At 38.3% G+C, this 17,445-nt stretch overlaps 1 protein-coding gene across 2 annotated transcripts in view; it reads left to right on the top strand.

Moving 5' to 3' along the window:
• Positions 1-17,445, top strand: part of SYN3 (synapsin III) — a 188,161-nt gene that overhangs the window by 28,757 nt on the left and 141,959 nt on the right. For both annotated transcript variants that reach the window (XM_072400159.1, XM_072400160.1), the window contains exons 2-3: positions 8,012-8,443; positions 12,907-12,964. In XM_072400159.1, coding sequence (XP_072256260.1) covers positions 8,124-8,443; positions 12,907-12,964 — 378 coding nt within the window. In that variant the 5' untranslated portion in view covers positions 8,012-8,123. The remainder of the gene's footprint in view (positions 1-8,011; positions 8,444-12,906; positions 12,965-17,445) is intronic.

Raw genomic sequence — 17,445 nt, 5'->3', positions numbered from 1 at the left:
AATTATTATTTGACCTCGTCCACTTGAAAGAAGCATAATGCCGTTTAGATTTAGATTTTTGTTTAATGTCAAATAAGCAGCTTGACATTGATCGGTAAATATAAATAGTTGACTACCCCCCATCCCTGCTGAGCTGTATTAGTTGTATACAGGATTGACTGAGCGTGCTAAACCCACATGTAACATTTAGCAAAGGGAATGTGGAATGTTTTCTGATGTTTATTATGCCCAGATCTAAAAAATGGTATACTAAAGGTAGTTCACCACCACCAGCTGAAATACAAAGATGGGCTAACCCCCTTCCCCTTCTTCCTCAGCTTTTATCAATCCAATGGTTTTATATCAATCCAATATGGTATCATAATTGCACCTAGGGTTCTTTTTTATAAAGCAGTGAATTTGACATTTAAATTCATTTCATTTACATTTATGTATTTACTGCAATTGAAACACATGGACCTTGAAGATTCCCCATGGAATGTTTAGGTGAATGTCAGATTCAATACTTTATTAATATACCTCCAAGTGTTAAAAGATTTTAAAGCTAATGAAAATATATTATAAAAGATGTCCTAAAAGTGTTTTTTTTTTTTAAGTACCGAATGTTTAAAAGACCACTTTTTAAAGAGTTCATCCTTTTTAAATCATACACATATTGTGACATATGGTGACATGTCAGGAATTTATTCATGCAGGTTTGAAAAGCTGCTAAAACGTCCACAAAAAGTCCATAACTGAGATTATTTGTAAAATAAATGCAAAAATGACCAGAATGGTTATATAATAGAAGCATATTACAGTAAGAGTAGCTAAATCTCTTTGTAATCTAATTACCCATAATAGCTTCATTAAAATGTTATGAGCTTTTAAAAATATCTCAGTGTCCTCCTACCCCCGCCGATACTTTGTGGCAATTAATTGCTTACATAAAACTCCCTTGAAAAAGCTCCCAATGGCAGGCAATGTCCTCAGTACATCCATAACATCCTGTAATGACAGGAGCACATCAATCCTCTGCTTTTAAATATAAAAAAATAAACTAAACACAAGTCCGACAAATCTCAGCTCATCACTAAAGGGAGGATAACATGTAATGCCTTCCTTTTTTTGCCATGTTGTGGATACACTGATTATTTACACATACGCAATCACCGTCATTAACCTGGATTTACACGGCTGGACAAAGTGATAATGTATTACTTCTGGCAATATAAATTATTTTTAAGGGTACCAATGTACCCCTGTCATTGTGCCTCTGGATTGGAAGGGGGTTTTTGGATATCTAGAAGCCTTCTTAATAAACAGGGTATTCAGATTCCACCTTCCATCGAACCCCCACCTTCTCTTTGGTGCTGAGGGAAAGTATTGGACTTTACATAGTACAGGAAGTGGATGCACAATCATTCCTCTCCCTTTTTCTGGTACATTGCTCCAGGAACCCCCAGCAACCTCTGGAGCAACCCTAGAATTCCACTGAGCTCCGGTGTTGAAACACTGCTACAAACAAAGTGCAATGTCCCTCATAGTAATATTATTTGAAATAAAATTGCAAATTTTAAAATTTCATGCATGATATTAATAATATTATTGTGTTAGCTTAGAAATAATTTTAGTAATTTACACACAAGGTATTCTGTGAAGATACAGGTAGCAGTGTTTTCAGCGCTGGCTCTCGTGTGAATATTACAGCTTTCACCTAGCAGAGCCTCCCTTTGGCTAAACACTCGGAGGGAGAGGAGGAGGTAGCCGTCAGAAGCGCTGACAAGACGCCCACACAACAGTGCCAACCCTGCCAGGATATCCGCATGTACAAAGAATGAAAAAATGACAGGTGCAGTGTCACTTGTCAGCCCTTTGCTCTGCACATTGCACCAATATTTATTCCTTATTTAATAATTGTAGAGCCCAGCCAGAAAGTAGAACACTTCCAGGTCTCGGGTACTAAATAGGCAGAATTCTAAGTCAGGCACTACAAGTAAAAGGAATAAATTAAAATTAAAAAAATTGAAGTGCATGTGGCACATATATAAAGCTAATGTTCAGTTCCATTTTATCAGTGGGAATAACAATGCAGTTGTCATCTCCCAATTCATAAACGTGATAGGCACTTCTAGGAATGAACCCCATTTTATTATTGGTCACTGGTGATTTTTCTAGTATCGCTGCATTTATAGTGAGGATCAGCACAATCCACACATTGCAGGTAGCGTTCGCCACTTTTATAGATGACAATACCATAGGCCACAATGGAGATCAGTGGTGTTTGTTTGGAGCCACCCTGATCCACCACAATCCTGATAATAAAAAAGTGGCATTCGTGGCCCTATTTGAAATAAATTCACAATTCATGCTGCTTTCAAATATGGTGAACTGTGTTACCCCACATAAATATATGGAGTTTCTTATTCCCACTTTAGGATTTTGGTCTTTTGGTTTAACGATGAAAGCATTTAAGGGCAAAATCTGATTGCCCTTATAGATCTAGCACTATAAAAGTGATGATTAAATTTCAAAAACTGGCAAGAAGTGTTGAGCTGATATTTGATTGTCACTTTTTTTAAATACAGAGAAGCCCTCAGCAGGGAATATGCGGAGGGGCTACATGATAGGCGTGCCCGTGCTGCACTGAAAAGAAAGGGGGGGGGGGCAGGAGTAAGATTGAATTTCAGTCCCCCCTCTCTTTTAGGTGGTGAACGGTGGAGGCCCCTGAGGTGGTGCTGTGCTGCTAGGGGGGCAGAATGGCTTGGTGGTTTTGTTATTACGGAAATGTGGTGGTGTGGCGGACTTTACCTTCCAGACTGTCAACATAGTTGTTTTGGGTGCAAATGGTTGATTATAGTTGGATTTGGTTTTGGTGAATAAGGGCTTAAGCGAGAGTTGATAGGGTGGTTATTAGGGGTTAATTTATAAGGTTGTTATTTAAATGTTATTTAAATTTTATTTATTTGTTTATTGGTTGTTTGTTTGTTTCTGTTGTAATATTTATTTACATGCTAAGTTAATTTATGGGTATTGTTAAAATGCCAAGTTGTTAAATAAACGGCTGCTTGCCAGCCAATTTAAATGCACGCAGGTGTGGAGTTTTTATTTGAGGGAGGGGGCTGGCAAGGAGAAGTGTAAAGAGGATGGTAAGGGGGGAGGGTGGAGGTTTGAAGGGCATGGTGCGAGCTACCCTAGTCATGTATATGTTTTGTGACACCATAGGAGCAGTGTTGTCTCCTTGCAACACCATGTAAAACTGTTACTGACTGTTATACAGTTAGTCCCTGAGTTAAGGACATCCAACATACAGACGACTTCTAGATACAAACGGGGCTTCCCTGCTCATTCGTGTGCAGGACAGAAGCTTGATAGCGGGAGGGGGCAGTTTCCATGATTAGCAGAAGAAATCTTTTGCTGTTTTGCAAACTCTTGCAACTCTTTAATGACCAAGACAAACAGTTGTTTCTTTGTGCATCAAAGCTCAGCTTGCTCAAGAAGAACAAACCTACAGTCCCTATGTCATATGTAACCCAGAGACTAGCTGTATATTGTTGTATGGCCAGCATATATTTAGTGCACATCAAGATATTAGCCGGCAAATAAGGATATTGAGTTCTGCAAATAAAAGGGATTTATGCTTGAATAAAAGTCGCTAAAATTTTATTCAAGTAAATAAATGATATTTTGAATTATATCACAGTGAATAGAATGCCCACTAGGCTCCATTACATTTATAATGCATTCCAATATATTCCAGGCATTAGAAGCAAAGGGGTAGTGTTGTGTAATCAGTTTACTGAAGGAGCTATGGGCACTACTAAAGAATACTAAATGGTTTCTGTAAGTGCAACAAGAGAAGATCTTAGTTTTAAAAGCAACAGTTTACTAAAATAATAAAACAATTGTATTTTAGTGCATAGTTGATCGTTTTGTACAGAGTGAATAAATAAATCCAAAATACAAGGAGGGAGCAGGCTGAAGTTCAGCAATGCTGGAATAAATCTCAGATATCTTGCTATTATATCACCACCTAGAGGTCAAACGTAAAAATGATCCTTACATTTTTTTTTTACAGTTCCATCAAATGTAGTACAATTTGTTTGCATGATATACCAAAATAAAATGTTTCTGCATAGTTTCTAACAAACTTCGTCATAGCGTATATTTATTATTTTGCTAAAAAAGTCCTATTACTGTTATCTCATATGAGACATTTTCTTTTCTTTTTTTTTGACATGAATCCTTCTGTGCTTCTGTGCACATAGTCTAATCTGCAGAGAATTATACAGAAATCCTCAAATTGCATGATTCTACACAGAAGGACAAATCTGATTTCTGTATTGAGGAGAAGGGAACTAATTGCAGAAAGACTCTCTCATCCCTAATCATATATTCAGACTGCTGCTGTATGATATGATACAAAAAGCTCAGTTCACAATACTAAAACATCAGAATAAATATACTTGTTTTGAAAACAAAGAGTGATTCCAATGAGGTTTGAAAATGAAATGCATTTTGAACTTATTCAGATAGCAAAACTATCTGCCTGTAGCTGAAAGCTATTGAATGCCGGACAAAAGGGTGAATTATGTGTAACATTAAAGGGGTCAGCAATGGTTAAGGTCTTCTTATTATTCTATATGTTTTTTATTTATATAATCTTTGTTTCACAACTAAGCAATTTATACATATCAAATGATTCTAGAAGCAATGTAGAGCTGTAGCTGCCTTCATCATGACTGCCTTTGTGTGTCTGAAAATTCAGGCAGAGCCTTCTGCTAGGTACCACAACAGCTCTCAGTCATTCAGTTGTGTTTAAATGTGAGCTTTAGGTATTGAGGTCTGTAATGCAAGCTGTAAAGCATGTAAAAGATGAGGAAACAAGATAGCACCACCTACTGGTTGAAAAAAAATCTGAAACATAATATACAATATAGCCAAGCTGTCAAGTAACTGTTCTAGGAAATGGCACAAACCGTATATATCAAAGGAGTTCTACTACCAGGGGTGTATTAAAAAAAAAGACGAGGGGGCACAGTACAATCCATGGCGGGCGGGCATCATTGTTATGTAAACATGCCCACCCCACTACACCCCTGGCTATGTGTCACTCAAAGGGGAAGAAACTTCCCCTAGAGTGATGTCATAATACCAGAACCTGCCCACTCTCCCATGGCAGGTCTGAGCTGCCATGGGTGAGTGGATGGGTTGTATTTGAGGGACAAAACCCGCCCACCGCCCTGAGCCTGCAATTCCATACAGTAGAAATGGACCACCAAAGAATTCTATGCAAAACAACAAGGGACACGTGTGCCGATTCCCGAAAAAAGTGAGGGCATGGTATTTCCACCTGTGCCCACCACACTACACCACTGTCTTCTACCAGTCTATTTTTAATCATTAGAGCAACAGCAATAGTATAGCCAGGCTCACTTCTGTAGCGGTGACAAGCATTTCCACATTCCCAGTGGCTGGCACCTTGCCAGCCAGTCACAGAGCTCTTCATAAAGATTTGCAGATTTGACAGCGGTAAACGCTTCAAGTAGCATCTTCCCATGGGCAGTGGTTCACTGCCATTTCGGGTTCCTTACTTCAATGAAAGGGTATAAATTTGTAATTTCACTCTGCTTTGATTAAGCACAATGTTATGGAATCAAGGTAAGGACAGTTCAGAAACCTGGGCTTTTATAACAAAGTTGGCATTAGTTTCCTTTCAAAGTAGTTCACACCTTTAGCACTTTTAGCACTTTACTAAACTAGTTCCCCTAAGAAATAACCAATATATGATTAATTAATCTAATATTTGTTGTTATCCAGTTACTGTTTGAAACCCTTACTAGATGTAATCTTCCAGTTTACACTTTTTTAGACTCATTGATTAGTTGTCATGGCACCTACCCAGGATTTTATTTACTTTAGTAAATAGAGTATTACCGATTGGGAATATAAACCTTGATGAATTATATATTACAAATTATGATATTTATTTGAAAGTGACAGTGATCTAAAATCCTTAGTCACCTTTATCAAACAGACTCTATTCCATATTATCACATCAACTTATATTAAGGTTTACTCATTCAACTACTACAGCAAACAGTTACCACTCGCCTTTAGTCTCTAAAGTAAGTACTTACATACATCTTACTTAAATCCTCATGCATTAAATACTGACAATGACCCACCATACTATTCCTTGGCGTGGATGTTCCCTTGGTACCTCCATTTGAAGTACAGTGATTACACGATGTAAGTAAATATCTACCTTTATTACATATTGTAGTGATCTTCTTTTGATCCCTTGTTCAAGGTGAATGTCCTATTTATTTATTTTTTATCTTTGCTAGCCATTGTTACTGTTCCCCCAACTTTTTGATCTCAACAATCCGCTGAAGAAGCCTACAGGCGAAACGCGACAGGGACATGGAATACTTTTTGATCATTGTTGAAAAGTGTTAATACTGTACACTGTGTTCTCTGTTTTGTTTGAAAATTATTTTTAGAATGTTTGTTCTATGTTAACATGAGGACCGCTAAAATCTACTATTAATAAATATTTGAAATTCAATTTGGCTATAAAAAGTCTACTCTCTCTTCTCCCCTCTTCTTCTAACTAGTTCACACCTTTTGCCAGCCCCAGATATAAAATCTGTGAAAACCATCAACAGAAAGTAAAGCTTCTTTGATGTGATGGATGCTTCTCCCCGTGCCAGGGTCTGTAGTGTAGCTGGGCGTCATCGGTAACATTTCCTGAGCTGGGAATTAGTTACACTGGGAATAACATTCCTCCCACGCTAAGCTAACATTACACTGAATCAAAAACTGGATTATATTAAAGTCAGCATTTCTGGTCCATCCTGATAGCGGATGTAACATTTGTCTGTATGTAGATGGCACATTCCCTGCTGATTACCAGAACGCACTCTGTGGTCTTGTTTTGCATCACCGGATCATTTAAATCCCATTTACTTCTTTTTAGTAAAGCAGAAATGTGAAATCCGGGCATAGCATGGGCAAAATCAGAAATGACATTTAATAAGCATTACGTTACCACCAACACCAGTATTTGTTTTCTAAATCCCCCTATAGTATAATTTTATAACCTGTTAATCCTTTCCACTTTCTGGAATAGGGTGACCATTCTCTGTGTTATGCAGGGATATCACACATCAGTATTGTCACCCTGTGGACACCGTCGTTTTAGGTTGACTTATTGGAAAGGTGGATTTGTAGTCAATGGTCCTTTCCATATCTTTACATGTCTGTGGAAGAATGTATTCCTGACAGAAGAATCACTTTTGAAAAACTTTTCAATAAAAGCAGTGTTTGAGCTCTAGTCATGAAACTTTCACTAAGATATGATGATGGCATCAGTCTACTGCAGGCAGGAGGGAACATTTCCTCAGTCTTCTCGCTCCCAATCACAAGCAAAGAAACCAATAGAAAATGCAGGCGTTCTCTTTGCGCATCACTGAATGTTTGAAGTCAGCAGAGCCTCATCTCATTTACTAATTTAGGAAAGCCTTTCTGGAATTTCTGGAAAGCCTAGATTTCTCTATGTGGGAATAGTGAATGGATTCGATAATTGTACCGTCAACAAGAATAATATTCTTATAATCCTACTGCATCGTATTCTGTGGGTACACTGAGGAGCCAATGTAGAATATCAGACAGCAACGTCCACCAAACCAGAACCATAAATGTACTGCTATGAGAATGTATATTCTGAACGTTAGTAATAATCTTGTTTTAGCTAAACTGAGATAGGGAAAAGGTTATGTTTTGTCTGTATTTCAAAAAAAGTTCTGAGATTGTGATTAGACCACAGAATATAGTATTTTAGCCTGACTGATAAGCTATTACTGGCCATGGGTAATTGCTCCTTTCAAGTCTGCTCTGTCTGGGTTCCATCACATGTTGACGTAGATTGCTTACTATCTCAACTTTTATGAGTAATTCCCTGTTTTCTTTCCTCGCTTGTAATGCAATCATATGTTTTAGCTGACACAACCTTTTTATTCATTTACAGCCTAAATACTGGGAAAAAGTTTGGGAACTCAACTAGATAGATACATCCATCAGCTGACCCTCCAAAAGTAGAAACTCTGAAGACCCCGAAGTTTGGTCTCTAAGCCACAGACATGAATTTCCTACGTAGACGTCTCTCTGACAGCAGCTTTGTGGCCAACCTTCCCAATGGCTACATGATGGACCTTCAACGACCGGACAATTCCACGAGTAATCCCGTGTCCCCGGCCATGGAGAGGAAACAACAGCAACCTTCACAGGTTCCATCTTCGACTTCTGCACCAGGTTCCAGCCTCTTCAGTTCTTTCACCAATGCAGTCAAGCAGACAACTCAGGCTGCTGCAGGCCTGGTAGAGCAAACAGGACCTCCACCACCTCCCGTGGTCCTAAAACCCAAGATTCTCCTAGTGATTGATGATGCACACACAGATTGGTAAGGAAATCAACCTGTGCGAAACCCAATCTCAAAATACATTGATTGTATTTTGATTGTGTTAAAAAAGGCTTTAGTTCCTCACAATTTTATGCAATATTTTTGTTCAAACCACTGAATTAAAGCTGAAAGACTGCAGTTCAACTGCATCTGAGTTGTTGTATTTAAAATAATTGTGGTAATGTACAGAACCAAAATTGGAAAAAAAGTTGTCTCTGTCTAAATATTTATGAACCTAACTGTACATCAGCCCGCCATACACTGAAGGAAAGATTAGCAATACCCTAAACCAATATTTAGCATTTATGGTTAGTTACAGATGGGCTGTAACATGTGCATAAGTTTGACTTACCCTGAATACCACCCAACTATTTCTCATATGGAGGGACCGTTCCTTTTTTTGGAACCAAATGTCTCAGTTCCTTTTTCCCCTTCAGTCGTGCCTTGTTTGGTCTGATGATCAGCCCATTATAGATATATAACTTTTTATCCAACTTATGAATGGTTGTATTTGAAAAGCTCCAGATAAAAATAATACTTTTTAAAGATCTGTTTATGGTCCATATGATTGTGGGTGTGATAGTGGTGTGTCCATTCTCTATGTACTAGAAGTCACCTGTTTTTGTATTTTTTCTTAAGAGGTATGTAAATATTCTAATGGTGACACAACTATTTGCAAGTAATCACTTTCAATAATTTATCAAACTCAGGCTTTCAAACCAAGTGACGTAACCCAATACCAAAACACTACTTTTATTTTCTGTCATACCCATGACATCCTCATCCTTTTGCTAGTGTCAGGAACATTTTTTTATCTCTTTGGGAAACAGCTTTGAACTTTGATAATGGCCAGAGTTCAGTTTTAGGAAAGCTTGAAGTGCACTTAAGGCAAGCTTAGGGGGCTTCTTAGTCCATATCATCTGGCAAACCATACTTGCCATGAAAGGATAAAAAACCTAACAGTCCCTTTGTAAAAAAAGAATACTCACCTGTCTCGTTGTCAAGGCAGTCAGTGTTTTCTAGCTTGAAGAGCTACATTGGTTGGTTGAAGCACATTCCACATCCAATACTTCTGGGTGTGTAAAATACCTGGCCCTTTGTGGTTTAACCCAACACCCCCTATATCACTGCTGTGTAGTGACATAAGAGTCAGTAGAACAGGCCAGAGAAATGTTCCTCAACCAGGGATTGGTGAAATCCTAGGATTTCTCCAGAGGTTGCTGGGGGTTCCATGAGCAATGAGCCATTTGTGCCTTTTAGGTCAAGTGACCTTTTAGGTTTAAGTGACGCCAATGAATTTTTTGGCTATCTGTATGGGTGGCATACTACCCACTGGCAAGCGCTATTAATATTATTATTATTAATAATAAACAGGATTTATATAAATGGATAGGGGTTGCAAATGACAGATGAATCCAGACAGTGACACAGGACGAGAGGACCCTGCCCCGAAGAGCTTACACTATAGAAAGCATTCTTCCTACTAAACAACACACTAACTTACTTATAATTCGATACGATACGTTACGATATAATATTTGTAGCAGTGATTTACTGAAAGTTATTTCAATGGTTCTCCCAAGTTATGAAGTTCAAGAAAGTCAGAATTGCAGAATGCAGAGACTATGCTTCTGACACTTTTTGGAAAAGTTGATGCTGAAGATGATTGTTTTGGTGGCAGTACTCTTATATAGAATAAAGGTTTGCAGGACATGCAGCAGGATACATGAATATTGTTTATTTTTTATCTTAGTGTCAAGTGTTTATTCTAGAGAAAGAATTATTCAAGGACTCTTACATTCAGTGCAGTTTGATGAATGAGGACTATGGCTACTGAGAAAACAGCTGTAATGGAATATCATAGCACTAGAGGGCAGCATTGTAATAGGTAATATTACCAAGTAAGTTGCTATCCCTGGTATAATCAAGTTTTTTTATTGGGTGAGTATGCTCTGGAAAATTACAGCAAATCAGGACTGTAAAAAAAATAGAAACGTTTTTGTTTTTAATTCAATGCTAAATATACCTGAATGCAATATCAAATTTTTATACCCTTTAGGTTTGTATGGGTGATATTTTAAAATCATGTCCTTTTTTCAACAGCTATCCTACATTTAAAACTCTTTAAGTCATTGCAAAGCTAGCTAACTAGCCCTGGCTCTGATTTATTATGGAATGTGTTTGACTTCCATTGCTTCCCCGCAGGTTCTTCTTTGCAGCTTCTCTACTAAGGCTTTAATTGCTTTTTAAAGAAAGAGGACTGTAAGACTTTGCACACCCACAGTTTTTATGTACCTGAAAGGTAAATAGATGATTTAAACTAAAAGTTTACTTGGACTTTACACAATGTATATTTTTATAGCATTTTTTCTTTGTTGACCCCGTCCTAGGTTGGTATCTGTAACTGCATCAAAATGCATCCTTTGCCATTGCAGCATTTTTTGGCCAAATCCACTTCACTGTCCATCTTTTCCATTTCAGTTATGTGCAATGCAGAGTTTTAAAAAAGCCCCTCTCACGTTTTACAATTGTAAGAGAGATAATGCGGAGATCCAGGATTAGGATTTGTTTGTGATGTAAACACCATTACTCGGTGATCTTTAGCAAGCAGAGATGAGAAGAAAGCCTGAATCAGCCATGAACGGTGTCACTATGCAATTCCTCTGACCTACAGAACAGGCGAGATGGCTGCAGAACATTCTTCCATCTTTGCTCGCCATCTCCCAGGCAGTGCGCCTCTCGCTGCTGTCTGGCACCCATTATCTGCACACAAAGCCCTTATACAGTAGGGCCTTGTCCCCCCGGATCCTCCGGCTGCTGATACCGGGGGATGCTCGCAGTGGGTGACACTCTTCTCTGTCCCTGATCATTATTGCAGCGTAGACATCAGCCAGACGTGTTGTATCTCTGAATCGTTCCCACAAACGGTGCTTGGTGAGGCAGACGGACATGATCTACATACACAACAGCCTCCACACTGAGGGATCACAGAATTCCTAGCCAAAATAAGTCAATGTACAAAGGAAAAAGAATCTTATTTATTCCCATGGGGGATTTTCTTTTTTTTAGTTCCATCAGAGACAATTCTATCTCACATAAGCCATAAGAAGATCAGAGGAATGGCACACACATCAGCACACAAGACTTTTTATTATAATTATTATTATTATTATTATTAATAATAATAATAATAATAATAATAATAAATTAAAGTAGATTTATATAGCGCCAACATATTGCGCAGCGCTGCACATTAAATAGGGGTTGCAATTAATAGACAGATACAGACAGTGACACAGGAGGAGGAGAGGACCCGTGCCCTGAAAAGCTTACAATCTAGGAGATTTTATATATATAATAGGAAAATCCGGGTTTACGTTTTCATAAATAAATCTAAAATATAAATATATATACAGTTTATCTTTGCAATACATGTACTTTGTTCATGTTGTATCTCTCTACAAACCCATCTTGGGTTTGCAACAAATTCTAGGTGTTTGCCATTTCTTCAAATTAGATGTTTATAGGTGGCGGACATTAAATCTGTTGCTATGATAATGGTTTGCTAAATTTGGTTGGTAGTTACCAGCCCAAAGTTGGATTTCTAATGTAAATAACAGAACGTGTTCCCATTGGTGGTGGTTGTTAAGGAATTAGAAACCCAACTTCTGTGGCTGGAGTAAAAGAGGAAGAAATAACATATCAATCAGTTTATGTGCTACAGGACCAGTTTATGGGAAGGACTGCATAGTGCTGTACATAGCTTCCAGAAAACACCATAGTACCCTACTTTTAAAGAGCTCTCAGTCCTTATGTAAGCAAAATTTTTTCGCAGACCACCAGTTTGCAATTTTGGCACTAGGCAAGACAAAAATCTTTAAACTTGAACTGAAATCCAATGAATGAAAGAACCAGGTCAAGGAATGTAAGGGCTAGATGATGCTGGATGTATCTCATTGAGGCTTTATAATTTTATTACTTCCTCTAAAGTATTGGAAAATTGATGCTTCCATAGCTGTAGATTGCTGGCATCAGGAAGAAAAGGCTCTCTTATCAGTTCATCATTCCCTCAATGCAAAATTGCAATCAAAGAAATGTAGGCCCAAGCACTTTACATCAAAACACAACACAAGTGATATTTCACCCTTTGTAACTTGCGTTGTTAAAACAGAATTTTTAATCCAGCTTGTCCAAGGGTTTATATATACAATTTACGAAAAATGGCTTTTAGCAAAGTGAGTTTAAAGGTTGGCATGATGAGGGGAAGGAAACGAGCTGTCATATTTGCCCCACAGTTATCCTTACAGCTGATGTAAAGGCACGTTCTGGAACATAAACTGGTCCCGTTAAACCTGTGCTTACATAACATTCCTCTGTAATCTATCACCGCACTGGCAAGTAACATAACTTCAACAGGACATGGAAGCCAGGCTAATGTTTATCTGTTGTTTCCTTCCCGACAGGGCCAAGTATTTCAGAGGGAAGAAAGTGAACAAGGAGTATGAAATTCGGGTGGAGCAGGTGAGTGTTGCCCATAAACAGCTTTGCTAATCTGTACTGACACATGAAGAGAGATTTAAAATAAAAAAACACGCACACACAAAATGTATTTATAAGGATCATATTCCATGGGTAACCATACAGAAAAATAAATCCCAACTCCAATTCAACTATTTTATTTAGCTTTTCATAGAGTGGGGTTAAATAAGATAAATCTTTTGTCAGTGTTTATTTATTTTCTGCACCAGTACAAGGAGTGGTGAGAAGTCTTTCCAGTCGGTACAAGAACAGATAAAAGTTTAGAATGAAAGAATCTGCCTGTTCACAAACAGTTTCTCAAATCTTGCTCAAAGTTTTGGGACTTTGCTGCCAATCCACTAAAGTCTATGTGTGATTAATCTTTTTTTTCAGTTCTGGTAATTTGGGTGGCTAAAAAGCAAGCTATTGTCATAGAAAAGGTATGAGAAGTGGAACACTGCAGACAACCCAACAATAAAAAATATACATATACATTTGAATAGAAACTGATCCAAATATAAACCGAGGTACCTACTTCGACCTAAAAAGACTGGAAAACTTCACTGACTTTGGTACAATCAATAGGGTACAAAATGCAGTCATCACTACAGTAATCAGTACTAACAGTAATCAACATAAATGACAATAAAATTAAAGAGAATAAATACATCAATGGTGTGTTGTTTTTAAGATTTAGGTTTTTTCAAAATTTGATAAAAAATAAAATCACATGGGGCTTTGTCTTTTTATCCTTTTTTTCCACTTTTTCAGTTGTTTGCTTCTAAACAATCATTTTTGTGTTATTGTTGGCCACCAGCAGATGGAGCTGTGTCCTCAAATAAACTGTTTAACTATCTCTAACACATGAGAACACCTAAGGGCCATCTAGTAGTGTTACCTGGGTGTAACCCAGACCCAGATGATACTGGATTTCCTCTGTCCAAGAAATTATGCAAGCTTTCTCTGACCTGTAACAATTTCTAGTGCACACTGTGAGAAGCTTATAGTGTGTTGCAAATCAGTGCAGATGAGTCTGTATAACAGTGCAACACTGAAGAAAAGGCTAGACATCACCAACCTGCCCACAAGCTCTGATTTCATCCTGTTCAGTTAATGCCCAATCTTGCTAAATCAAGACAATGTGTGGTTGGTCTGCCATGCTTGGTGGTTATTTATTTCCCATTAGGTGGATATTTATATGTAATTACGAAATATAATTAGTTGTTCTATTTGACTTGAGTATTTTTTTTAGATGAAAGCAAATGGTTAACTCTAAACACCAAACACGTAATAAATACACTAACATAAATATGGATTTGCTAACAAAAAATGAGCTCAAAGGGCTGTATTTTAAGGCTTGGTACACATGAGCAGACCCACTGCCAAACTGTGTTCTCAGCCAACCTGTCTGATTTATTTTTCTGATCAGTAATCAATCAGTAAAAAGTCCCAATGGCACACAAAGATTATGTCGCTGCCTTTGCTTAAATATCCAACCACAGGCTGGTCCAGGACTAGGCTGTGTTGTTTGATTGCTGCAGATAAGTCTCATGGAGTACTGAATCTGGCTGTGTTGTTGGATTCAGTGGATTAATATTATTATTACACAGTATTTTATATAGCACCATCATATTACATAGCGCTGTACAAAGTTGATAAGTCACGTCACTAAGTGGAGCTCACAATCTAATGTCCCTACCATAGTGTTTTGTCATTTATGTAGTCTAAGGTCAATTTTTTTTGGGGGAAGCCAAATAATCTCACTGCATGTTTTTTGGGATGTGGGAGGAAACCCACGCAGACACGGGGAGAACCTGCAAACTATGCAGATAGTGCCCTGGCTGAGATTCAAACCAGGGACCTAGCACTAGTGAAGGCTGGAGTGCTAACCACTGAGCCACCGTGCCACAGAAGACTTTTCCTTGGTACAGGTCATGTATAGTATGTGATTTCATCTGTTTTTATACTGTTTGCATTGGATTGGAAATACTAACGTTCCCACCACAATTTTAGGGCTTATGTCTGCTGGAATTAAGTCTGATAAAAGTGTAAGATGTATCCATTAGGCAGTCTGACTGTTCGGGTCCCAGGAAGAAATTTCAGCAATCATCTTTTCTTTATCCTTTGGTAAAGCCTGTGCTTAGTGACAGTGGGAAAAGTTCACATCTCACAAAGCTGCTTCTCAAAGCAGTGTGGAAAAAAAAGTGTTTTCTGACCCTTTTGTGTTGAGGTGCCAAAAAGCATCGTCGCATTGACTGAGCGCACAATGTCTTGACGCTCTCCCCCTGCCAAATCCAGACACAACTCATTGAGATCGACCCGCTTGCCAGCAACGTACTTTGGGGCAGGAAGATTTTGTCTTGGCACCGAACTAATGAAGCTGGCTTGTTTACTGTAGAAATTTTTGGGCTTAAAGATCCATGACACCCTACGTAAAGACCGTAACATAATGCGATTTCCAAGTCCCTCTCATTCCTAGCACCTCATCCCCTTAATATTTCAGCAAAGCTATTTTCAGAATAGTCACACTTAATGGCACATTATAAAAAGGAGAGAATGGCATCTGCCTTGGGAGACTCACATTCTGGCAGGGCATTAAATGTGAGAAGAAAAGGAAATGATAATATAAGGCTTTTCTTCATTAGGTGTCCATAAATCAGGGGTTAAATCACACCTTTTCTTCAACAATTCCCTGTCTAATTCACCCTGCCTGTTCTTACAGGGGATACAGTATAAAACTTAAAAAGGCACAGGACTGAAAAATAATGTTTTTATATAAAAACATATATTATTATTATTATTATTATTATTAAGTCACATCACATATGTTATGTATGTTTTTGCTTTCCAAAAATGTAAACTTCTACTGCAGGGGTGTCAAACTCAAATACACAGAGGGCCAAATTAAAAACTTAGGGCCAACCTTGAAATTTATTGAAAAAAATGAGGAATTTTTTCCTTCTCATTAGATATAAATCCTTTTCATATGCAAACAAAGATGTTTTGCTTCACATTCAATCTGGAAGAAGCTTATAATAAAGAAAGAGGCATAACATTTTTTTTAACTTTATTTAAGAAGAAATCTTATGCCTCTTTCTCTATTTGTAGCCTTCTGAGTTAAATTTCAGTGGTAACCTTTCTGCACAGGCTAACAATAATAATAACAATATTCTTCTATGAAAATCCAACCATTCAAGTCCGTGACTTGGAGTAGCAAGGGAAAGTACAGCTGGGGGGAGTGCTGGAAATGGTAGACGTGGCCAATGCAGGGCTAAATCTTATTGAGTGGCCCACCGCTGAAACTCCCTCTTCATTGAAATAGCGGCGCTACTAAAATTCCCGGCATTATTTGCGTCTATAAAACAGTCCAATGTGGGGCCACCCATAGGCAGAGAGTCCGCTGGTCTATAGACGTGAGTGATGCCGGGAATTCTAGTAACAGAGCTATTTCAATGCAGCGGCGGGCCAGCTGCAGTTCATGTTTAGGATTCCTCTGGGGGTCAAAAAAAAAGGATGTTGGCGGCCAGATTTGGCCCTCGGGCCAAAGATTGACACCCCTGTTCTAGTGTAACTACCTGAGTTTTCCTAATATTGACATGTAGCAATCTCCTCTGAAGCAGCAATCAGGCTTATAGAAGGAAGGGCAACACTGATTCAATTAGGTGTGCAGCATGCAAATATACTGACCAGGAACATACTGTTAGGTGGAGCAAAAATAAGGTTGGGCTCACTAGTATTCTGCCATTCTTTCACTGTCCAATTACAGGTTAAAGGCAGTAAAGTGACCTATCCATATGGTTAAACTGCAGTAGAGTTAGCAAATTAAAATGTCACAGATTGCAACTGCTTTGAGTTACCTTGTTAGATTTAATTAGACTGAACCATGTCATCATTCTTGGAGAACTATGCAGCCTAATAAATGGGTGAAAACCATTTTCAGCTGCTCTACTACTCAGAAGGCTCACCACTTCGATCCATGTGACAGACCCTTTCCCCCCCAAATCTCCTTTGTGCATCTGGACCGGTTTAAAGTCTGGATAGTTTCTATTCCACTTGCATTCTGCGCCTGTCTAATTTCACACAGACCTGTCTAGTTTTTCTTCCCTTTCGGAAACCGTCTTCCTAATTTTGTCTTGGAAACTTGGCAATGTTAAAATACCAGAAAGTCAAGCAATAAACTCTGCGGAGAGGCATGCATAGGAAGGAACAGGGGACGACAATGTGGAAGATAAGGGTCAACTCACTTCGTCTTCTTTTGATCTATTTTAAAATGCAGCAGTGTTGTCCTTTTGTCACTCACCCCTGACAAATTCTTTCTGCCTGTTTATTTCCCAGTCTACACCACATCTACTCTATTTGATATCACTCCAGTGCTCCAGAATTGTCATAATAAGGAAATGTTTCATCTATTTTCCTGAGATGGCTTAAAAAAAGAAAGCTATGGATGGACTGATGGATGATGCAGGTGACATTTTATTTGTTGA

Source organism: Pyxicephalus adspersus, chromosome 2, assembly GCF_032062135.1.
Source record: "Pyxicephalus adspersus chromosome 2, UCB_Pads_2.0, whole genome shotgun sequence".
Taxonomy (NCBI): domain Eukaryota; kingdom Metazoa; phylum Chordata; class Amphibia; order Anura; family Pyxicephalidae; genus Pyxicephalus; species Pyxicephalus adspersus.
This window is presented reverse-complemented; position numbering and strand designations above follow the sequence as displayed.